This window comes from Geotrypetes seraphini, chromosome 4, assembly GCF_902459505.1.
Source record: "Geotrypetes seraphini chromosome 4, aGeoSer1.1, whole genome shotgun sequence".
Classification (NCBI taxonomy): Eukaryota; Metazoa; Chordata; class Amphibia; order Gymnophiona; family Dermophiidae; genus Geotrypetes; species Geotrypetes seraphini.
In genome coordinates, this window is record NC_047087.1 from 67076253 (window position 1) to 67101625 (window position 25373).

The 25373-nt window shown below is 44.6% G+C and overlaps 1 protein-coding gene across 4 annotated transcripts in view; it reads left to right on the top strand.

The window, feature by feature from the left end:
• Positions 1 to 870: 870 nt before the first annotated feature.
• The window catches only part of APP (amyloid beta precursor protein), a 338242-nt gene continuing 313739 nt past the window's right edge, over positions 871 to 25373 (top strand). For 2 of the 4 annotated variants that reach the window (XM_033941035.1, XM_033941036.1), the window contains exon 1: positions 884 to 1134. In XM_033941035.1, the coding sequence (XP_033796926.1) occupies positions 1081 to 1134 (54 nt within the window). In that variant the 5' untranslated portion in view covers positions 884 to 1080. Of the gene's footprint in view, positions 1135 to 25373 lie in introns of all 4 variants that reach the window. The other 2 variants (XM_033941038.1, XM_033941037.1) reach the window with 2 other exon arrangements.

Sequence of the window (25373 nt, forward strand, 5' to 3'; positions counted from 1 at the left end):
AAGGGAGAGAAGGCTGGGAACATGCTAGGCCACGGGGACTATCCAGAGCCTTGGCACCAGGCCATGAGAAGGGAAGTTCCCGGACCATGACTCCCAGGCCAGGAACACCCTCCTCATGGCTTGCACCTGGGGAAACATTACTAAAAATATTTTTTTTACAGGGGGGGGTTGTCAAAAATAAAGGCAGGGATGTCAAAAAACAATGGGCCCCGGGTGTCACATACCCTAGGTACACCTCTGGAATGGAGGAATATGAAGCCATTGATAGTTTAAAGAGTGTAAAGTTCTTGAAGGAAAATAACTATGAATAAGTGATAAATAGAAAGGAGCATTGGCCTCCATATCCATCCCAAATATGCCCAGAATTCCATAAAACTTCAGCCTCTGCTACCCTTTGGGCTTTGTCAGCTTGTCTCTATAATTCTTTGACTAACACTAAACCCAGCACCTAAGTTCCTTCAACCTCTTATGATTTTTTAAATATTTATCCAAAGTTAGTTAAGCCGCTGCCATACTTTTCTCTCCTCATACTTTTGACGTTTCAATTTTAACCATCGTCCCTCCATGAAGGTTACCCCAAAGCCAATAACACCGTTAAGGTCACATGCTTTCACACACATACTGTTCAAGGTGGATTATTTTGCATTGACTAAGGAGCTGCTGTTGATTTAAAACAAATGACTCAGACAGCACGTTAATTGCCCATAGGCACTTCCTACTCTGTCTTTTTGTAAATCTACCTCTAGTCAGGCACATGAAACAGTCCAGGGCTTCATCCACTTCTCCAATACACAGTCTGCAGAGGGATGTGTTACACTCGGGTTCAGCGAGAGGCTGGGAACAATCCTGAATCGCTGCTTCTGCTGCGCTGCCTCCTTTGCCCGCTGGAGGTCGCCGGAGCGGAGTTGGATCAGCTGACGCGCGGTGCCCGGACGAGAGGACGCTTTCGTGCACTGCGCTGCACTGTTGCTGCTACTGTAGTCCACTGCGGTGCGGTTCGATTCGGTTCTGGAGGCACTGCGAGGCCGGAAGGAAGCCAGGAGCACGGAGTCGTAGCCTGAGCACCGGATCCAGCCCGAGATGCTGCCGCTGGCACTGTTGGCGCTGGCCGCCTGTACGGCCGCAGCCCTGGAGGTAAGAGGAGGAGAGGGGGCAGTGATGAGGGTGAGGTGGCGTGCCAGAGTACGGCGAGGAAAAGGAAGGGGGTGGGGGAGTTCTTTTTGCACACCCCATGACCGTGGCACCCTAGATCGTCCCGCTTGTGCTGTGCAGCCAAGAGATTCTACATGCAGAATATTCCATGCTCGGATGGTTGTATTGTTGCAATGAGTTAATAAATCATGGATGCTCTAGAACTGTAGCTGTTAAATCCTTTAGGCACCCAGGTTATTGTACACAATGCAATCAAAGAACCAAGGCGGTTACTTACATACGGCTTATTCTGGCCACTGAGGTTGCCGTGCACATAAATTTTAGGCTCAGCTTTGGATGTATGTTGGAAAAGCTGAGCACTGAGCTTATCTGACAGACCTCCCCCCCCCCCCCCCACACACACACACCGGTCTTCAAGGGCTGCAAACAGGTCGGGTTGCCCTTTTCGCTGCCCTGTGGTTCTCAGGCCAAATGGCTGTTGCTGAATATTCATTGTGGATATCCTGCGGATCTGACCCGTGTGCTGCCCAGAAGAGGTTCGGCTGTGCAGGCGAGCCTGGGCGCTCAAGAGATTGCGCGCGGCGCTTTGGCTCGCTCTTGTTGTGCGCGTGCAGCTGGACACAGACGCTGCCCGGGGCGATAGACCCTGGTCCACTGATGCCGGCTAAACGGAGGAGGTGGGCTGCCCGCCAGGATAGAGATGGCAGGCTCCGGGAGACGGAGTGCAAGCCAAGGCTGGCCACGGGGCTCGGCCCGCCTCTTCGGGTGCCCTTGGCGGCGGGGCTTTACCGAGCCCCCCCCCTTGGATGATGCCGTGCGGCTCTGGAGGGGCAGATGCCGAGGCCGGGCTGGCAGGGTGGAGGGAGAGAAGATGGCGCCGCTGCAGCTCTGGAGTCATTCTTAGTCTCTTTCTCCTGCCTCGTTCCCTGTATTGTTCCTTAGGCAGCACTGCTCAGCTTACACGATGCTGTCTATCTAGTTTGCATGTAAAGATAATATCTGCATCTTTCTCTGTCTACCTCTGTATATATCATGTACATATATGTTTTCTTAACAAGTCAGACCGTATATTCTGTCTCTGGAATGAGCAAAGGGCAACTCCAGACCCTCCCCCCCTCCCCTCTACCCCCAGCACATTTCCTTTTCTGCAGGTTCTGTGAGAAATGAAGCGTTTGATTAAATGGCTCTAGCCAGCAACACATCGATTTCTTGCTGTGAGCACCTGATTTGCCCCTTGTTCTCACTGCTTGTAACATTTCTGCACATTTATACTATGACTCCCCCCCCCCCCCTTTATTTACATTGGTTGTTTGAATTCACATGACTTGTTTCTCTACCTTTCCTTGCAAATTTCTTTTGCATAGTTTGGTCAGGGAGAAAAGCAGCATATCTTGCAGGGCTCTGTGATACTTTTTGTTGGACTGGCCTATGGACCATTGGAGAGATGTTCTCCATAAACCGTGGAGACTACATGGGTTCCTTCTTCAGTCTGTGATTGAAGTATCAATTTAAAATATTTTATGGGTCAGGTTTCAAAGAAACTGTTGTGTAATCAACCAGTACAGAATTGTTTCCTTTAAATATTCAAGATCCAGGGCCAGTGCATAAGCTGCCTCCCTGTGTAATTTCTGCATTTAAAAAATTGTCTTGTTCTGGAGGAATTCACCATGAACTATGTTCATCTTAGCTGAAAAGTCTGTGTTTTGAACTCCAAAGGTCTTGAAAATTATTGTTCTAAAATTTTTCTCAGATGTTTTGAAAATAGAATCATATCAGGCATGCATATATAACATTCAAGTATAAACATCCCTGAATTTGCTTTGGTATAAGGCAAATATAACTATAGTGATGCCTTGGAATCCGAACTTAATCCGTTCCAGAACCCCATTTTAGTTCCAAAACGTTAGAGTTCCAAGACAATTTTTCCCATTGAAAATAATGAAAAATGAATTAATCCGTTCCTGGGACCCACAAACTCAAATTTAGCAGTAAATACACTGGATTTTAGGGGCAGAAATACACACATACAATGTGCAGGGTGTTCGGATTCCAAAGCAGAGTTCGGATTTTGAGGCACAAACATACATATTCAATGTGCAGGGCGTTCGGATTCCAAAGCAGAGTTCGGATTATGGGGCAAAATTTACTTAAAAAAAAAAAAAGTTTGGATTCCAAAACGTTCGAGTTTTGGGACGTTCAGATTCCAAGGTACCACTGTAAATTGATATTTTCTGGCCTTCAAAGTTGTGCGAGTGTATCCCTTTCACTGTAGATGAGATGTAAAAATGTCCCTTCAGCTCAGGACTTAGCCTTTCTGGTAAGCTCAAGGAAATATTGGAAATGGCCTGACTGGTCACTTACTAGTGCACTGAATAATCATATAGGAGATCTGAGTGTGACTTCCATTGCTCTCATGATAAAAAAGAACAAAGAAAGGGGCACTGGAGATGTCAAATCCAACCATGCAGAGACAAATTCTTCATAAATGATCCACAAATATTGAAAGAGGTTCTAGAACTGATCCACAGGCAGACACAATTGGTCTGCCTGGTGGTTTGGTGGTCAATTTATATATTTTAGGGATTACATAGATTGTTGGTCTGATGGGATTTTAGACTCTCAAAAAATCTCTCTCCTTATTTGTGAGGATAACAGCTGCCAAGGATGTGGCAACAAGTTTGTCTATTTCTCCTTTGGGTCGTTCTGTAGGATCTTGTACTAAAGGATAGTAATATCGTAGGTCTTTAATTTGACTTATTCTCATGATAAAGACCCATGAATCTGGAAGGCCTATAAAGCAGGCATTGCAGTAGTCCAGATTTAGCAGTCTCAATTGTGCCAAGCCTTGACTACTTTAATGCCTTCTTTATGGATCTTCCAAATTGTCCTTCACTAAGATCTTGTACGTAGTCTGCTTTGGGTGATCACGGGATGTGAAAGAATAAAGGGGTCCTTTTGAGTTAGACTTTAATTATTAGCCTGTATTTGCATCCGGACTTGATTTTGCATTAGGTGTTCTAGCAGTTTGCTGTTTTACATTTGTGCTTGTCTCGTTGTCTTAGAAATTGCCATCTTATCCCCTCTCTTAGTAGTTTGTATTGGTCAAATCTATATAATAAAACCCTAGCCGCGCATGCACACTCTTAATTGTGTGCTTCCATGGTCTGTGGTCATAGGAGTGTGCATGCGCGAGTCCCCAGCCTTCTTCCCAGTACCTACCCACATTCGCCGACAGGTTTGGCTGCCAGCGCTGGACTCCCTGCTCTCCCCAATATTCGGCTCCTCTCACCAGCGGCGGAGAAGGCTTCCGACACTGGCAGGGATCGAGAGGAGCCTCAGCGACACCTCGTGGGGCGGGAAGGGAAGCGCCGAAAAAACACTCCAGCCGCTACGTTCTTCGCGGTCCCGACTCCAAAACTGCCGATTCCAGCAGCATGTGCAGCACTCTACACACGCTGCTTCGGGGCCTTCTACTGCCCTGATTTGCTCTGCCACGTCTCTGATGATGTCATCAGGGATGTGCCAGAGTAAATCAGGGCAGTAGAAGGCCCCGAAGCAGCGTGTGTAGGGTGCTGCACATGCTGCTGGAATCAGCAGGTTTGTCGGGACCGCGGGAAGGGAAGGGGGGGGGGTAAGGGAAACGCTACTGCTGCACAAGGAAGTGGTGTGGGGGGAGGGAATGCTGCTGCATAGGGAAGTGGGGGGGATCGAAATGCTGCTGTACAGGGAGGTAGGGTGGGGAGAAATGCTGCTTGCACAGGGACATGGAGGGGGAGGGAATGCTGCTGTGGCTGCTGTACAGGGAAGTGGGGGGAAAGAAAGACAGATAGCTAGCACCCATTAATGTAACGGGCTAAAATAATAGTTATATAATAATCTTGTTCGCATAACCCTCAATGAAACTATGGGCTCCTTTTACAAAGCCGCGATAGCAGTTTAACGTGCATAATAGCGCGTACTAAACCACTAGCCACTACCGCCTCCTCTTGAGCAGGCGGTAGTTTTTCGGCCAGCAATGGGGTTATCGCGTGATGAAAAGTTGCGCGCGCTAAAGCCCTATATATCTGTAGTGACATTTTTAATGTAATTCCATTTCATTTTATTTATTTATTTATTATTTAGAATCAGAAAATAATATTAAATATTGAACTAGGCCAGTACTGGGCAGACTTGCACGGTCTGTGTCTGTGTATGGCCGTTTGGTGGAGGATGGGCTGGGGAGGGCTTCAATGGCTGGGAGGGTGTAGATGGGTCGGAGTAAGTCTTAATAGATTTCGGCAGTTGGAACCCAAGCACAGTTCCGGGTAAAGCTTTGGATTCTTGCCCCGAAATAGCTAAGAAGAAAAAAAAATTAAAAAAAAAAATTAAATTGAATCAGGTTGGGCAGACTGGATGGACCATTCGGGTCTTTATCTGCCGTCATCTACTATGTTACTATGTTCTCATAGGAGCCCTAAGAAGTGTTTTCCGAAACAAAGACCGTGTCAGGTCCTATGTCTTCATATATGGGAACCATTTTTGGGAATGCTACATTGTATTTTCTCCAATAAAGACTTTTGTACCTTGCACATCGCATCTGCAGTTTTTCTCCTTGGTTTTTCTCCTTTTACTAAGCTACGTTAGATGCTAATATGCCCCTAATGTAGGATGTTCCAAAAACATTCTGCAATCGTTTTGACATCTGTGCGGGCTAAGTATGTGGTATTTATTTTTTTAAACTTTTTCAGAGGAGGCATATCAGGGGCGGAGAATGAATGAATGCATGAATTAACCAGCTAGTGTGCTGATGTCATCAGCAAACACAGGAGCCCTTCGGAGGTGGTAAGCGTGCCCGGAGTAATTTATTTTAAATGGCCGTTCTTCCTTTCTTTCGGTTGTTCTATATATCTGCTATGTGTGAATTTGTAACTTTGTTGCTATCCTTTCACTATATATGTAAAATTGTAACCCGTTCTGGGCTCTTCTGGGAGGACGGGCTAGAAAATTGACTAACTAAATAAATAAATGAGATAAATTATTCTAACATTAGCACATGGCCAGAAATAAATAGGAAAAAGTCCTTTTTGACAGCCATGCTAGAAATGAATCTAGCGCAACTTAGGGCTCTTTTTACTAAGGTGTGCTAGCGTTTTTAGCGTGCAGTGCATTGCTGCGCGCGCTAACCCCACGCTACGCACCAAGAACTAACACCAGCTCAATGCTGACATTAGCGTCTAGCGCACGCTAAAACCGCTAGCGCAGCTTAGTAAAAGGAGCCGTTAGTAAAAAGGCCTCTGCGTATATAATGACAAGTCGACACCCCTTACATTGGTTACATTTCGTATATTGTATTGAATTTAAGATACCGTTGTTAATTTAAGACACCCCAGGGATTGGCATTTACCCTTTTTTATTGCATACATATCAAGCACCACATTTGCATCATTCATTGTCAACACCATATCCTTATAGCTTCTTGAGGCCACTGCATGGATTCCATAGTGCAGCCTTTTCTATGGCTGGTTCACGAGTTTTGATTCTTTGCCCTTGGCATTGAGAGAGACGTCTTGCTTATTGTGTGTTCCGGAGAACGCCCAAGGCGGCGCTGTTCACGTGAGCTTTTAATACAGGAAATTGAGAGATTGAACTGTACATTTTTTTTTTCCGTCCTTTTGGTTTTATATTGTTAGCTATTGCACGTTTCATTGTAATCCGCTCCGAAATGAAGTGGATGGGTGACATATGAATATTTGAAATACTTGGATAAAATGAACGGTAATGCTGTTGAAAATGGATGTCTATAACCATGTTGGTATGATGCCATATGTATGTATGTCTGCATACAAAGCCATATATACACAAACCGTGTGTGTATCATATCAGTATATTAATCTTAAAGCGTCACCTCTGACTGGCCAAGTTTCCAGCTTACAGGGCTTGATTTATAAAATAATTTTCCCATAGGCACAGAAAAAGATGATATGCTTTAGCGCACCTGGCTCCGTATCGTTTAAGCTTGGCTGCCATTGAAATTCTTTAATAATCATTTTCTAGTTCAGTGTACATAACATTAACAAGGTAATTCACATGGCATCGATATTTTGAAAAACAAGCATTAACGCAAGCTATTCATCACAGGTCCCCCTTAATGGAAGGCGGTTTGTTGACTAATAACACGTTAACGATATTAGTGCACAGTTTGTTCATAATTTATTTAAATTTTGATTAAACTCTTATCCAAAGGTACAAGTGTTGTACATAATAATTTTAAAAAAATAGCTGGGGAACAAACATCTTAAATAATAAACATGAACAAACATTACAAACATACTGGTAGCATGAAAACATTGGGGGAAATGTAGGAGAGCTACCATTTTTTTAAAAAAGAAAACAAATAAGGAAATTACAATAGGGAAGGGAAATGATTTAATTAATATGAAGATAGGTGTGTACGGAGGTAAAATCAGTTAAAAGCATCTTTAAAAAGCAAGCATTTTAGGCTACTTTTAAATTTATGCAAGTTTTGTTCGGCTCTGAGGAACAGGGGGAGAGAATTCCAGATTTGTGGGGCAGTGACTGAAAAAATGAGAGTACGACGAGGACCAATTATCTTTAAGGAAGGAACGTTGTTGAGGGAATGTTGTGAGGCAGATCTTAAAGATCTAGGAAGGTCATACAGAATTAATAATCTATCTAGGAATGCAGGAGTTTGATGTTTGATGTTAAAAGTCAAAAGTGCAATTTTGTAAGTGATCCGCTGTAAGACAGGCAACCAATGAGCTTTTTGTAATAAAGGGGGTGACATGGCAGTACCCTAAATCTGGCGCAGAGCGAGAAATCTGTTCATTGCTTCCCAGAAATGAAAACCAAAGTGCAGTATAAATAAAACGCCTGATATTAAAATGCTACCAAATGGATCTGAAATAGTCCATAAACCGTTTTTAAGGTAGACCTTTTTGAAGCTGCTGCGGGTGAACAGCATGGAATTTGATTACTTTTTTGGGATGCTGCCAGGTATTTGTGACCTGGATTGTTCACTGTTAGAAAAAGAATGCTGGGCTCGATGGATCTTTGTTCTTCCCGGTAGGACAATTCTTATGTCCTGTGGAAGTGAATCCTTCGTGGGGTTGGGGTAACAAGCTATGAGAACTGATTCTTATGGCTTGTGACATGACCTGAACCACTCGATTCATAAACCGCGTAGATTCCTTTTAGAGAATTGCAGTATAGAAGACACTGGATTGTATTGTATTTTGCTTAAGGACAAAGATGTGAGCATGTGGTAGCAGTTTTTATAGTCTTTTTTGGTGCATCATTTTCAAAGCAGAATCTAGCAGTGTGCTGCCTGCTTACATTCTGATTTCATGAGCACATGTTGGCCTATGCCCCTCATTCACAGAGGCTTGACAATGTTGTCAGTTCTTTCATTTGGTTTTGATAAACCTGCGTTCTAGATTAATTGGGAGCTCTTCTTCTGTGGATGGTCTCACTTAGAGCTGGGTGAGGTGGGTGTCTCATGTGGTCCCCATGCACTGAGTGAATAAATCATTCAGTCTCATTCTGTCTCTCTTATGCCTTAGGAGACTTATATTGTCTGTTTTCTTCAAGGTCACATAACGCATTCTCTCTGTCTTTTTTTTTAATCTTATGTTTCATCTTGGCTTCTTTGTTCCTCCTTGCTTGGCAGATCTTTGTCCTGTTGCGTGCACAATTCCGTAGGCACTTTCTTTAATAGCATGTATTGGCCATGCTGTATAAATAGAAGGTCACTTTGATATAAGCACCTGGATTCGTCTTCAGAAAAGAGGTGATTACCTTCTGTCAGGAACTGCTTGTTTGGCTCTTGGCATTAGACTGAAATGCACTTCTCAAGCCATGTGATCTTGTTTTAGTGCTGTAGTGTTTTTTTGTGGAGAGTTGTTCAGTGTAGTTAGAAAGTATCTACCAGATCTAGGAACATTCCAAAGAGTGATGGTCATGCATTCTTGAGTTTCCTTTGATAGTGTTGATTTTGGAATATTTGCAAGTCATAAGCATCCTACTTAGTGTCTTTGTCATACTTCATGCTCCAACTCTGATCAGTTCACTATGCACAGAACTGTTATCTCTGTCTTCCCTTTGTTTCATGGGCCAGGCATTGTGCTTGGAATGTTCTTTCTACCCTTCAAAAAGAGCCTTATGTGAAATTTAAGACTGACTTCAAGACCCATCTTTTTACCCAAGCTTCTGGAACTCTGGGGCGCCTTCACTAAAGCTTAATTTATGCTAAATGTTGTGCAAGTAACAATCCTATTGTGTACATATAGGTAATGTGCCACTTAACCCCCATTAATGTCTGTAAGCACACACCAAGCTTTAATAAAAGGGTCCCTATGAGTCAGGGGCCTCAAAGTCCCTCCTTGAGGGCTGCAATCCAGTCAGGTTTTCAGGATTTCCCCAATGAATATGCATGAGATCTATGTGCATGCACTGCTTTCAATGCATATTCATTGGGGAAATCCTGAAAACCCGACTGGATTGCAGCCCACAAGGAGGGACTTTGAGATCCCTGCTATGAGTACTAGCTGAGGCGCAACTTTATCCTCCTGACCCCTTTTCTATGCCTTTTTTTTCCTATGTCTTTTCTTTCAGATAGTGGCATTCCTTTTCAGTTTTCTAAGAGAGTTTATTTTCGTACATCGCTTTGATTGCTTTGCACAAAAGGTGGTACTGTATATGAACACTGACAGAAACATTTTGCAAGAATAATCATTCGCCTGATAAAATTGTCAGAAATACAGTTTAAGTGAAATGGTATTGAAAGCTTTGTTTTGTAGATCCCTGGTAATAGTCTGCTTCGGTTAATATACTCAGTTATCTTGAAAGTTCTATATCAGCTCTAGAAACCCGGAGAACCGGTGAAGCAGCAAGAATAAAAATGGTCTCCTGTATGATTATGATTATGACTATTGAGAGCTATACCACTACTAACAACTGGGGAGTCAATTCAGAGCGGTCTACATGAGCTTCTGTGAAGGTGTTATGATACATGAGCTGTAGAGATGTTACCATAAGGAGTTGTGAGCTGTTACAATAGATGGCTCTATACTGAAATACATGGAGCTCTGTGGTAGTGTTACTGAGTTAATACCGCCATTATTATGCCATAATCAGTATATGCACATGTTTACACCAAATCAGTTGTCCTATGTATGTACACATGTAATACTAGGTTTACTATTGCAGCTAAATACACTATACACTTTTTTACATACCTCTTAAGGAGGTTGACCATTTCAACTAAATATAATCTATTTACATGCATCCCTGAAAGTTCTAGTTTCCTTTCTCTGTCAACTTCATAATTTCAGTTGAAGTACCGTATTTTTCGATCTATAAGACGCACCAGACCATAAGACGCACCCACTTGTAGAGAAGGAAAAATCAAGAAAAAAAATTTTGGTTCAGAATTTTTTTCTTGGTTTTCCTCCTCTACATGTAGGTGCGCCTGGTGCTGGGAAGCCCGAAGCCTGCAGCCCGATGCCCACATCCCCCTGGTACCTTTTTTTAAACTGGCGTGGTTGGTGCTGGACGGCTGCCTTTCTCCCTGCAGAGCGGCGCATAAGGCACAGTTAGCAAGATCTTACACAATCACTTGCACTTACACCCTTATAAGCTGCAATTGAAGCAGACCTTACAGCCTATACCATATAGCTTCTTATACCCCACAAATTTTAACAAGGATTCATTGTGGTTTACAATAAGATTCTAAGGTAATCAACAGAGACCATTTGAAACTTATGAGCTGATGAAACTGTAGCCTCAAATGTGAAAGAATATTCCAATAAATTTTGGTTTTGTAACCATTTAAATCAAGAAGTGTTTTTGTGGGCACCCTGTGTTGCATTGTGGGAGCTTTGTAGTGTGAGAAACATTGAAAGAATATTTGGAAAACTATGGTAGTCAGCTGAAGAAGCCTTTTAGTTGCTGCACTCAGACCCCACCTTTGGTTAGGTGGTTGTTTACCTGTGCAAGGGTTAGGGTATGGGAAAGGGTAATGTGTTTGATATACAGTAAACCCCCACGAAGTTGTGGTTCACAGTTCATGCCCCCATTCATTTGGTTTTTATTCTGTCCTCCTCTTCAGACCCTCTGATTTGCTCTGCCTGACCAGCGATCCTGGCCCGGGTCGGAGCCGCAAGTGCCACCGCCCGAATCGGCATTTGGAGCAGCCGCCGTCGCCCCTTGTAGCCCTCTCCTGCCTCCAATCCCTGCTCCTAAACCGTATCCAATAATTGCGGTTTTTTGAAGTTCAAGGGTGCTCCTGGAACGCAACCCCCGTGAACTTTGGGGGGAGTATACCGTACTATATTTGTGTAGTGCAACCTGAAAGGTGAGACTTTCCCTGCTTCTCTGACCAGGCTTGGAAATATGCTGCCTAGGCTGGAAACTGATGTAGGATAATTTACTGCTTGATGATCTTAATATTTTCAAGAGGAGCAAGTAATACAGTTATTAGCAGGCTGAATGAAAGATGAGTTAATTTATTTGTATTATTCAATGTCTCGTACACTTCATTTCAAAATAAAAAGAGCCTTTTAAAAAAATTAAATTGGTCTAATTCCCATGCAAAATGACAGGTTTCGTTTGCATCTTCCTTTTTATTTGAAATCGTGATACAGACAAACTAATTTTGTTCTGTGGAAAGTGCTAGATTGAAAGTAGGGGAAAGTGTCTGGGTGAAAGGAATTATTTAATTTTATGTGCTTAGGTAAAATGTTCTGCAGTTAATTCCAATGGGATACATTAAATAGAAGGGAAGAAAACTTGTTTCTGGTTCTAAATTGATTTCATCTGCTCATAAAGGAGTCTATTTATGACATCAGTATAAACATCTCTACTTTTCAGACATATGACTGAGTACACTTCTCCCTCTGTATTCGCGGTTTCAGCAATTGCGCCTTCGATTATTCACAATTTTTAGCATGCTGGCTCCTTCCCCCAAATTATGGCACCTTTTAGACATTTTGCAAGCGCAATCCGTCCTCTGGCTGCTTCAGACCGTCAATGTTTCTGGCCTCCGCCCCAACTTTTTTAACTTTCTCATGGTTTTATCATATTCTCGATGGATTTTTAACATAAAACCATGAATAGCATATGAGAAAGTTATTCGCGGTTTTTCCGTATTCGCGGGTCTGATCATTCCCAATCACCGCGAATACGGAGGAAGAAGTGTATTTGTAATGTCCATAAGAGACAAGGATATCATTGAGGGGTAATTTTCTTACCAAAAAAACTAGTTTAACAGGGCAAATAGGCATATATTTAGGGCAGGGGAGAGGAACCTTTTTTTGCAGAAGGCTGCATGAATCCCTAACAGGCTGAAACCTTAGATAATGTTGGAATCAGAAATGCACAGAGCTCCATAGGCCACCTGTGATAAATAAATAAGTAAAGACGCAATAAATAAATAAGTAAAGATGATGGAAAGAAGCTGCTAGAGTGGCTATTCTGAAAATATTTTGAAATACAGTGTTGAAAATTGCCAAAACTCTGGCTAATGACTTTTTTCTATATACTTCCCATAGCTTCATGGGCTGTATACAATTTAGTGGCAGGCTGCAGGTTGCCCACATCTCACTTTTTAGTGAGACACATAGGCAACTATGCATCTTTATAAAACGCTAACAGGAGCAGCAGAAATTGCATCTACCGTATTTTCACGCATATAACGCGCGCGTTATACGCGTTTTAACCTACCGCGCATACCCCTCGCGCGTTATACGCGTGAGCGCGGTATACAACCCGACCATGTGCCTCAGGCCGCGCCCCCAGGTGGGACCTAAGGCTCCAGGGCCTATTCTGATTGGCCCACGCGCCTTAGGCCCCACCAGTAGGCGGAGCTTTGGGACGGATGGGCCAATCCAGCCTCATTCCGTCGTTGGCTGCCTGCCGGACAGGCGGGTTTGGCTCCCGTCTGTCCGGCCAACTACCAAAGGTACGGGGAAGGGGGGTGGGGGTGTCGTGGGGGTCGGCCAGGGGGGTCACGGGTTGGCTGGGGGGGCGGTCGGAGGTTCTTGGGGGGGGGCGGTCGTTGGAGGGAGGGGGGTTTGCGTCGAGGGCAGGAGGGCCTGGGATCCCTCCTGCCCGTAATGTAGTGCGGGGTGGGGGTAGGGGGTCGCCGTGGCCAGGAGGGTTTGGGCTCCCTTCTGGCCCGATATTGTCGGGGAGTCGGCGGTCCTTCGGGGTGGGGGTGCGAGTGGTCCTGCCGGGGGGGGGATGTATCGGACGTCGGGGGGGGCATCAGGCTTTCAGGATGGGGACAGACCTTCAAGGGGGACAGGCAGACCTTCAAGGGGGGACAGGACTTCAAGGGGGACAGGAACGGAGAGTCGGGACAGCGCACGGAAAGTCAGGGAGGGTGAACGGAGAGTCGGGACAGTGCACGGAGAGTCGGGGCAGTGCACGGAAAGTCAGGGAGGGTGAACGGAGAGTCGGGACAGCGCACGGAGAGTCGGGGAGGGCGAAAGGAGAGTCGGGGTGGGCAGAGGAGAGTCGGGGCGGGCGAAAGGACAGTCGGGCTGCATGCGCGGTATACCCGTGAGCGCGTTATACAAAAGTTTTTGTACATAAAATCGTGGTTTCTGCGCGCTATACCCGTGTGCGCGTTTTACACGGGTGCGCGTTATCTGCGTGAAAATACGGTACACTGCAGGGGCAGGCATTTCCATGTGGTTGAGGGCAGGTGCTAATATCGCTGCCTGGATTATTTATGCATACATCTAAATTAGCATATTTTATATCTGCCTGTCTATTTGCAAACTCTACCCATGCTCCACCCAAACTCTGTCCTGTAATGCCTTTTGGCAAGGTACATGCTATCATGTAAACATGTATGTTCTATGGCAGTCAGCATTTTATAACGTTACATATGTATATTTGTGGTCATACAGATGACAAGGAGGGGAAGAGTGGCCTAATGGTTGGAACAGCAGGCAAGACCCAGAGAGCCTAGTTCAAATCCTACCATAGTTCCTTGTGATCTTGTGCAAATCACTTAACTCTCCATTACCTCGGCTGCAAACGCAACTGTGAGCCCTCCAGGCACAGAAATCTACCTTCTGAATTTATTCCACTTTGATAACTCGCAGATGGTATAGATAGGGTTTCCAGATGTCCAGGAAAACCCAGACATGTCTTCTTTTTAGAGGCCTGTCCAGGTGCCCTGAGGGACTTTCCAAAATGTGGCAGTTTGTCTAGATTTTGGAAGCCCCGCCATGCTCCGGCCACATCTGGAGGGCCTCTGAGCATGCGTGGATGATGTCACACACATCTGCACATGCTCCAAGCCCTCCAGATGTGGCTGGAGCTCATCAGGGAAGAAGAGAGGAGGCTTTGTGGGGGTGGGGATGGGCCTGGAGGCAGAATGGGACAGGGCTGGGATGGAATGGGGTGGGGCTGGAGATAGAACAGGGTGGGGCCATGTGTCCAGGGTTTTGCAGCCCAAAATATAATAACCCTAGGTATATAAAACAAATACATAAAATTACTCCCTAAGGCGCGGATTCTGTATAGGACGCCCGGTCTCAGAATCTGATGGGCGTCCTATATAGAACTGGGCCTAAGACCGCCTAAAGTAAACCAGATTCTCTAACCGATGTCCATGTTACAGACACTGGTTAGAGAATTGAGTTGTTGTAGACGCGGCCACTAAGCTTTATCGCGGCAAGGGATTTCCCTGCTATGATAAGTTTAGTGGCCGCAGCTGCAGTCACCAATCCTCCCACCTGCCCTGAACGAATGCAGCAGGAGGGATGCCCAAACCCTCCTGCCCAGAATACCCCCCATCCCCCCTGTAGATCGCCGGCAGGAAGGTTCCCAATCCCTCCTGCTAGAAATGCCCCACCCCATAGATAGCGTGACCCCCACCATCCCCAGACCTCCCTCTAACCTGTAACCCACTCCCCGGACCCCCCCTAACTTTAAAGATGGACAGTTGGCTGGGTCTTCTGTCTGTCTGGCAGGCCGGCCTTCATCAGAATGAGATGGACCTACCCCTTCCCAGTGCATTATGGCATGCACTGGGGAGGGGCCGAAGGCGTGATTGGCCCAGGTGCCTAAAGCCCCGCCCATAGGAGGGGCCTTAGGTACCTGGGCCAACCAGAATTTTTGATAGGCTGATGTGCCTAAGGCCCTGATTGGGGAGGAGCCAGCTGACGTCGGAGGGAAGGCTTCCGGGTCAGCTGCAGACCATGTGTAGGAGCTGCTGCCCACTGCTTTGTGAAAAGAAACAAGTGCAGCTAGAAGAAAGGAGGAAGAGGGAGCCAGCCAGAAAAGATAAACACCTGCAGGAGGGAGTCACGAACTTGGAAAGGGTGGAAGAGGGGCACGTTGGGACATAGAAGAGAGGAAGAGGGGCACATTATCCAGAACAATGCTATAAAGATCATTGAGAATGCAAAAAAAAAATTGATCATGTTACTCCACTTTTAATAAATGCTCATTGGCTCCCAGTAGCACACAGAATTACATATAAAATTCTACTGACATTTAAAAAACACACTACAAATCTTCCTGAATTCTTAAACAGACTTTTGGTCCCCTATACCCAGGCTAGAATCCCGAGATCTAATGCCCAACACCTTTTACATACACCAGTTAGCATGCATTGACCATCAATCTTTTCCGTTACAGCTCTGGAATGCTATGCCTGCAGATCTAAGAGAAGAATCATCTTTGGAACCATTTTAAACAAAATTTAAAACATTTTTATTTTAAAGATGCTTTTGATCTTTACTCACATCTACTTTTTCTTCCCTTTATTATGATTATTACTTATAGAAGGGTCCCTTCCAATTGTTCTTCCCTTTATTGTCTCTCTTTTCTATAGGCTATGTAGTTCTATCCCTCTTTCCTAGTGTACCAGTATATTATATCGTTCGTGTCCCCCAGATTTTACTTTTTAATGTAAATTTACTTGTACTCAGCTTAGTATTTCGATAAGGGGAATATCAAATTTTTAATAAACTTGTAAACACATTGGGACATGGAAGGGAGATGCAGGATCCTCGTTTGTAGCTATGAGTCTGACATAAGTTGAATGTTCATAAGCCGGAGACTGCTTGTAGTTTCATACAAACCGGATAATGTAAGGTTAATTTGGGAGCACTTAGGCCTTGATTCTATAAAAGACGCCTACAGTTAGGAGTCTAGATTGATGCTAATGCGAACATTAGTGCATGACCTACAAAAAATAAAAAAGATAAAACCCTAAAAAGTGCCACATTAATCTGGACTTAGCATGTAGGAAAGTTCCATATTAAAATACACTGAACCAAATTTTGCCACAATTTAGTAAAATAGCTCCTTAGATTGTAAGCCCTCTGGGACAGGGATATTGTACCTGAATGCAACTTGCTTTGAGCTAGTACTGAAAAAAATATGAGCTAAATCCAAACAAATAAATAGCAGATGTTTGGGTTATAAGAACAGTTGTGAGGCCTCTCTATTTTATTTATGTGAATTCATGCAGATAAAATGCACAGATGTCACTGATACACTTCAGAGGTAAGAAACGTCCTATATGAGTGATGACACATGTTTTTCTTAGATTTGAATTTTCTAATTTTTAGCATCTCTTATCTTTGTGTATATATTGTCATGCACATAGAGTCTGCGGGGTAAGGTAAAATGGCGCCCCAGAGTTCTTTAAAATAGTGTAGTGAGAGCTGGTCATGTCATTGCTAACTGTGACCAGCTCACTCAGATCAAATTTCATTAAAGGACCAGAAGTGGAAAACTGAAACTGTTGTACTTAAAGCAATACTATATACTATATAGTTTTTTGAATACATCTATTTGCATGTACTGTGAAAGCTGTTTGCTTTCACAGTACATGCAAATAGATGTATTCAAAAAACTGATAAGTTAATCTAATATAATAAAATGCTAGGCCGCGCATGCGCACTCAAAAGTCGTGTTCCCTGATCCGTCGCGAAAACACGAGTGCGCATGCGCGGCCCCTGCTGCGGCGGCTTTCAAATTAAAAAATAAAACTTACACAGCTGCGGCGGCCTTCCTCACCCCCTCTCACTCTGCATGCTACCGGCTCCTCTCTTGAACTGCACCAGACTCTGCTGTTCTTTGGTCTGCCCTGCTCCTTGCCTTACTATATTTTTAAGTTGAAAGACGAGGCAGCGGCTCCTCTCAGGATCCCCACCTGCGTTGGAAGTCCAATGCAGTCGGGGATCTTGAGAGGAGCCGCCGCCACCGTGTCTTTCAAATTAAAAATATACTAAGGCAAGGAGCAGGGCAGAACGATCTTCAAAATGGCGGCAACTCGATCTCCGTTCCTCCGGGGGGGGGGGTCTGGGAGGAGAGGGATCGCGACCACTCAACGCACCCAGCGAGGAGCCCAGCGACTTTCCACTGCCTGGGACCAGAGTCATTTGCCGCCTCCCCTCTTCCCTTACAGCGGGCCCGACTGGCGATTTAAGCAGCGTGTGCATCAGTCTTCACACGCTGCTTCGGGCCCTTCTACTGCCCTGATTTGCTCCGGACGTGCCAGAGTAAATCAGGGCAGTAGAAGGACCCGAAGCAGCGTGTGAAGACTGATGCACATGCTGTTTGAATCGCCATGTGTAGTCGGGCCCGCGGGAAGGGAAGGGGGGGCGGCAAAGGACTCGGGCCCGCGTTTGTAGTCGCGACTGTGGGAAGGGAAAAGGGGTAGAGGAAACGCTAATGCTGCTGCACAGGGAACTGGTGTGGGGGGAGGGAAATGGAAGGGGGAGGGAATGCTGCTTTGCACACACAGAGAGAGAGAGGAAGGGAGACAGAAAGGCAAGAAGAAAGACACAGGGGTAGGTGCACAGGGAACTGGTGTGGGGGAGGGAAATGGAGGGGGAGGGAATGCTGCTTCGGACAGACAGAGGGAGGAAGGGAGACAGAAAGAAAAGAATAAAGACACAGGGGCAGGGAGATATACAGAAAGACAAAGGGGGCCAAGGACAGAGACAGACAGAAAGAAAGACAGCGGGAGTCACGTCAGGAGTGGTGCGGGATGCCGCAGAGGGAACTTTTCCAATGGGTGCAACTGGGCAGCTGTCGGGAGCCTCTGATCAGGGGCAGAGCAAGGTAAGTGTATCATAGGGATAAGAAGGAGGAGGGGGGGAGAAAAAGGAAGGGACGCCTACTGCTGAACAGGGGGAGAAGGAAAGAGGGGGGTGAAGAAAAAGGAACGGAGGCCTAATGTTGGACAGGGGGAGAAGGAAAGTGCTGATGGACAGGGGGAGAGGTAAAACAAAGGGAGAAGGGCTGCTGCTGCATAAAGAGAACTGTGAAGGGGTGGTGGTGGACACAGGGGAAGTAAAAGGAAGGGAGAATGGACAGGGGGAGCAGGCAAGGAGTGCTGATGGACAGCCAAGGAAAAAGAAAGACAGAAAGAAAGCAAGCGGCTAAGGAGAGAGAGAGAGAGAGAGAGAAAGAAATAAAGAGAGACACACACACATATATTCTAGCACCCATTAATTTAACGGGCTATAAGACTAGTGAATTAATAAAAGTATACCCAATTGATAGATGCATTTAGTCCATAAGGTTGTACTGAGTTAAGATTGAAAATCCAACTTTGTTCCCACCGCGGAAGCCTCAGCTTTCTATTCCCACCTTGTGTACTTTGAAATATGGGGGTGACACAGACAAAGTTTCTAAGATTCTAACAAAATACTGGCACATGATCACTCTAATTCCAGCATTTCAAAATAAACGATTACAAGCAGCTTATAACCGAAATCAAAATCTAAAAGAAAAGTTATGCCCTGTTTTACTTGATCAAACTACAAAAGATATAGAGATTGGAGAACATTTTGCTTGTGGCAGATGTAAAACATGCCATGTCACTTTATCCATTAAGGAATTTGTGAATCCTGTGGACGGGACAAAATATACACTCAAATATAAAACCACCTGTGACACAGATTTTGTAGTTTATTGCTTTGTTTGTCCCTGTAAGAAATTTTACATAGGACAAACATCTAGACAATTTCATTTAAGAGTGAATGAATATCGAATTGCCATCATTAGAGGTCTAACAAATGCCCCTATGGTGTCGCACTGTGTCCAGCACAATCATGCATTTGATGATTTAAGATGCTTTGTCATAGATCACATTGATGAAAACCAACGAGGTGGGAATAGAAAGCTGAGGCTTCTGCGGCGGGAACAATGTTGGATTTTCAATCTTAACTCATTACAACCTTATGGACTAAATGCATCTATCGATTGGGTCTACTTTTATTAATTAATTCAAAAGCCAAAGTACAAAATCAACTGAATAAAATTTATAAAACACAATTCAATAAGAAAACCATAAAACCTCTAAAGTGTCAATCAACATATAATGATTCAACAACTCCCGCATGCCTTTATATTTAAGTACCAGTAGGCCCTTTTCCTCTAATATCTTCTCATTTTCTAAATAAACCAATCTATTGCCACCATAGAATAACATGTACAGGTACCCTACTATTATCCTTCCAATGAATAAGTCTTAGTGTTTATAGACTAATAGAACATAAGAACATAAGAATTGCCGCTGCTGGGTCTGAATAGTGGTCCATCGTGCCCAGCAGTCTGCTCACATGGCGGCCTTAGGTCAAAGACTAGTGCCCACCAGTGCCCTGAGTCTAGTCTTACCTGCGTACATTCTCGTTCAACAGGAACTTGTCTAACTTTGTCTTGAATCCCTGGAGGGTGTTTTCCCCTATGACAGCCTGCGGAAGAGCGTTCCAGTTTTCTACCACTCTCTGGGTGAAGAAGAACTTCCTTACGTTTGTATGTAATCTATCCCCTTTTAACTTTAGAGAGTGCCCTCTTGTTCTCTCTACCTTGGAGAGGGTGAACAACCTGTCTTTATCTACTAAGTCCATTCCCTTTGTTATCTTGAATGTTTCGATCATGTCCCCTCTCAATCTCCTCTTTCCAAGGGAGAAGAGGCCCAGTTTCTCTAATCTCTCACTGTACGGCAACTCCTCCAGTCCCTTAACCATTTTAGTCGCTCTTCTCTGGACCCTCTTGAGTAGTACCGTGTCCTTCGTCATGTACAGTGACTAGTGCTGGGGGACGCAGTATTCCAGGTGGGGGCATATCGTGGCCCAGCACAGCGGCATGATAACCTTCTCCAATCTGTTCGTGATGCCCTTCTTAATTATTCCTAGCATTCTGTTAGCCCTTTTTGCCACCACCGCATATTGCGCAGACAGCTTCATTGACTTGTCGACCAGTACTCCCAAGTCTCTTTCCTGGGGGGGGTCTCTCCAAGTACTGCACCGGACATCGTGTATAAGTTTTTTGTTACCAACATGCATTACCTTACACTTATCCACATTAAACCTCATTTGTCATGTCGAGTCCCATTTCTCGAGTGTGTTTATGTCACATTGCAGGTCTTAGCAATCCTCATGCGTCTTCACTACTCTAAATAACTTTGTATTGTCTGCAAATTTAATCACCTCGCTCGTCGTACCAATTTCCAGGTCATTTATAAATATGTTGAAGAGCACTGGTCCAAGCACCGAAGCCTGCGGCACTTCACTCATGACACTTTTCCAGTCTGAGTCTTGTCCATTTACCCCACTCTCTGTTTCCTATCCGCCAACCAGTTTTTAATCCATGTGAGTATTTCACCCTCGATTCCATGGGTGGGAGGCCTTACATGCCTAAAACATGCATTGGCTGCAGTGGTGTGGTAAGAGGGGGCTGGGGGGGCAGTCTGCCCCGAGTACAGTTTTGGAGGGGGCACCGGCATCTGTCCTCTTCTCTGCCCCCCCTCCCCCCGCTCCTTCCTGACCTACTGCCATGGGCATCCTTTCCCTTCTCTTGTACCTCTTTAATTTTTCCCGTTGCAATCAATATCATGAACTTGCTGCCTGCATCAGTGTTGGCTCTCACTGCCATCACTTCCAGATCCCATGCCTAGGAAGTGTTATTGGAGGGAGAGCCGACATGATGCTGGCAGCAAATTCATGATGCTGCTCACGCTGGGAAAATTAAAGAGGGAAGGGAAGTGGGCGTATGTGCGACATGGGAAGTTGGAAAGGAGCGGGGGTGGGGTGCTACTGCCCCAGGCGCCACTCACCCTCGCTACACCATCGATTGGTTGATGTCTCAGAAAATAGTTTGTTCAGAAAGTTCCAGGACAGTTTGAATAGCGTGCCAACGGGAAGTTCTTTTGAGATGCAGTAGGTCAGGGGTCTCAAAGGCTCTCCTTGAGGGCTGCAATCCAGTCGGGTTTTCAGGATTTCCCCAATGTATATGCATGAGATCTATGCACATGCACTGCTTTCAATGCATGGGGAAATCCTGAAAACCCGACTGGATTGCGGCCCTCAAGGAGGGACTTTGAGATCACTGCACTAGGTGGTGTTGAGTAGCTTGAAACCTCACGAATAACCTCCTTTTTCCATTGGTTGATATCTGTTTTCATCTCCGAGCTACAGCAGTTTTCGTGAAAGTGTGTGTTCGTGATTGGCTATTTTTTCATCATGTGCGACCTCAATGATCAGCGCTGCAGTGTGAAGTTCTGTTTTAAATTCCAAGTTTCCAAGTCTTTGATATACCGTTTATCAAAACATACCTAAACGTTTTACAAAATTAAAATAAAAGAAAAGTAGAAAATAAAAATAGAGGTGTCGACAAAACATGTAGACTTACAGGTACAAAAAGGAATAAGAGGGGAAGGCTGAGAGATTAAATACAATGAGAAAGAAAAATCATAAAAGGGAGGGAAGGGCTTAACACACTAGGGTAAGGTAGGAGTTGCTTCAAAAGAAGCATTTAAATCGGTAATGCCGACTGCGTGGAAATTGTTTGGGCTCTGATTGAAATGAAAAAAGTCAGAATGTATAGGTGTCTTTAAAGAGAAACGTTTTTAGTTGGGTAAGACCGCTACGGAAACTTAGAAAATGTTGAAAGTGGTTTATGGGGAACATGTCATAAGTCATGGAAGATGTTTCGAATGCATCAAAATTCATGAATTTTGTGTAAAAATGTGATGACAGTTCTTTCCCAGCCACCTAACTCTCATGACTTGGTCCCTGCTGACTTCTTGTTTACCAAACTTAAATCCACGCTGAAAGGAAAGTGATTCAACACCATTGAAGTCATAAAGCAAAATTCAATGCAGCAACTTTTGGCGATTCCTGAAGATGCATTTAAGGACTGTTCCCAGAAGTGGGAACAACGTTGGGAAAAGTGTATACGTAGGGAAGGGGAGTACTTGGAAGGGGTCCCAATTAAATAAGTTGTAAGATGGTTTAATACATTTTTATTAAATCAGTCCTGGAACTTTTTGAACAGATCTTGTACAAACAAACATCGATGAATGAACGACTATAGCTGAACTGCATAGATGGTCTAATTTTAATATCAGCTTGTGAGGTTATGTGTTAAGAGGGCCCTGTCTCACATTTCATGATGTGGAGAGAAATCCACATGGAGCATATTTTCTTCTGTTTTCACAAGTACAGAAGACCTGCTGCTTAGTAAATTAGTGGCTAAGAAACATATGGGGTGGATAAGAGAGCCAGGATCCTTGAGTCACAGCTTATAATTGGCAAAATGAGATAGCAAAAACCCAAGGATTGGCTTATTGTTAGTCTGCAGGATTGTGGCTTGGAAGACCATGGGTAGGTTCATAAGCAGCCTGCAGTGTTTATGTAGTTCAAGAATGTACTGATAGAAGATTAAGGATCATCAAATTGGTAACCCAAATTAAAAATGAGGACATGGTGGTTTTTTTTCCGTTTCATAAAGAGCCCAGTTGCTGGCAACAATTGGTGTTTTGCTGACCACCGCTGGTATTTTGTCCAGAAATTCAATGCCACACCATCTCCAGGCTCCAGCATTGAATTTCCAAGTATATTGCTGCAAGATCCTCGGTATGTGTCATATTAGGATTAAAATCTTGTATTGAAAAACCTGGCACTGTAACTATAGCAAATTGCAACCTGTAAACTGTATATTATGTATGTTGGTATTTGATCACTTGTATGTGTCAAATTAGGATGAAAACTTATACTGGAATAAACTTGTACTGTAACCATGTCAAATTGTAACCTGCTAACTGTATATGTATGTTAGCCTGTAACCCGTTCTGAGCTCTATAGGGAGGACGGATTAGAAAATAAAATAAACCTTGGTTTGCTAGCATAATTTATTCCAGAAGCATGCTTGTAGACCAAAGTGCTCGTATATCAAAGTGAGTTTCCCCATAAGAAATAATGGAAACTCGGATGATTCGTTCCATATCCCAAAAAGACCCCCCCCCCGAGGCCACTGGCGTGCATCCACCTCACCCCACCATATCCCCAAAATATCCCCCACCCCTGAGGTCACTGGTGTGCTTCTACCCCACCTCCGGGAACCAGCTTTGCCCACCCCACACCCCAAGAACCGACATCTCCCCCAAGGACTGGCATTGCCCCTCCGCCCGCCCAAACCCTTACCGCGATCAAGCACCGGCATGCAGCACCAAGCCACAGGACGTACCGGTGCGAAAGAGTCTACCACTGATCTCTGCTGGGCCTTGAGCATCTGCGCAGATGCTCAAGGCCCAGCAAAGATCAGCAGCAGGCAGCAAGCTCTTTCTGTACCGGCACGTCCTGTGGGTTGGTGCTGCATGCTGGTGACAGTGCCCGATTGCGGTAAGGGTTTGGGTGGGCGTGGGGGGGGGAGCGATGCCAGTTCTCAGGGGTGGAGGTTCGCCTATCAAGTCAATGCTCGGTTTGCGAGGCAAGATTTGCGAGAATGTTTTGCTCATCTTGCAAAACACTTGCAAACCGCGTTCAAGTTTAAAGCTTAATGAGGTTTTGACTAATCGCTTAATCTTAATTCTAAGCGATGTATACAATAGTAAAATTTCAAAATTTGGGGAACAATACGATGCATAACAAGAGCTAAGTCCTACAGGACTATTGACAGACTTGACAAAACTAAAAACACAAGGAAAGGAAGGGAAAAGAACTACAAGTTACTCGCAAATCGTGGTTTGACTGTATATGGAGCTGGTTAAGTGCCATATTCTTATTTATGCAGTTATTTTGGCCCGGTTAAGTGCTCCGGGAACACCCCCAAAATAGCCGGTTTTATTTTGGGTACTAACTGGTCATTTTCAGCAGCAGTATTCACAATTAGACCGATTAGCCCCCTAAAAACAATTTAACTGGCTAGGAGCCATTTCTGTCCAGTGAAATCACTTTGAATATCAGCCCCTTAGGATCTGATGAGGGGCTTTCTTCCCATAGATCTGGAGTGGGGAAAAAATATCCTACCCCCTCATTCAATAACTGGACACCTAAAGTTAGGCACCTTTTGTTTGCACACGTTATAGAATACCGTATATACTCGTGTATAAACTGAGATTCCATTTTTACCCCCCTTTTTAGGGGAAAAATTGTAATTCAAATGTAAACTAAGGGTTTATATTTTACCATTCCTCCCCTACATCCCCCAGGCATTCCAACCCTCCTTTCTGGTGTTCCTCCTCCGCCTGCTTGACACTGGTACTTCCCCCACTGAACCGGCAATTTCCTCACCATCAGCGCACTCCTCCCTCCCTCTTCACCCCACCCCAAAGAAGCATGGCCCATTCCCCTCTGGGACCAGTGGTAGGACAACCAGGTCTACTAGGTTTCCCTAAAATCTCTTGGTTTACATTCGAGTATATACAGTGCTAGCATATAAAGCTCACTTATGTGGGTAAATGTGAGCTGTGCACTCAGCAGTACAGGCAGTCCCCGGGTTAAGAACGAGTTACATTTTTAAAGCTGTTCTTAAGTTGGATTTGTATGTAACTCAGAACTTGTAGATTTCAAGATTCTTGCTGCTTACCTCTGTTCCCAGCTGACAAACGGGCCAACTGTCCCTACCAGTGTTCCCTGTATGGTACAGCATGCACAATCACATACTGTTCTCAATGTGGCCATGCATCATTCCTGAGTCTGCTGCAGGAGAAGTGTAGGAGTTTATGCCACTGGAAATACTGCTCATTGAAATAAAATGAATCCAAGACTGCGATCTTAAGTATGAGTTGTACTTAAGTCGGGTGTCTGTAACTCAGGGACTGCCTGTATTCTATAATGTAAGCATACAACTGCCTTAGCATGTAATTGCAAGAAGGGTGTACCTGTGGGCAGAGCATGAGCGGGACATCTGTGTATCTCCTACGTATTCACACAATTTATAGAATGTGGCATTCAGATGTGCCT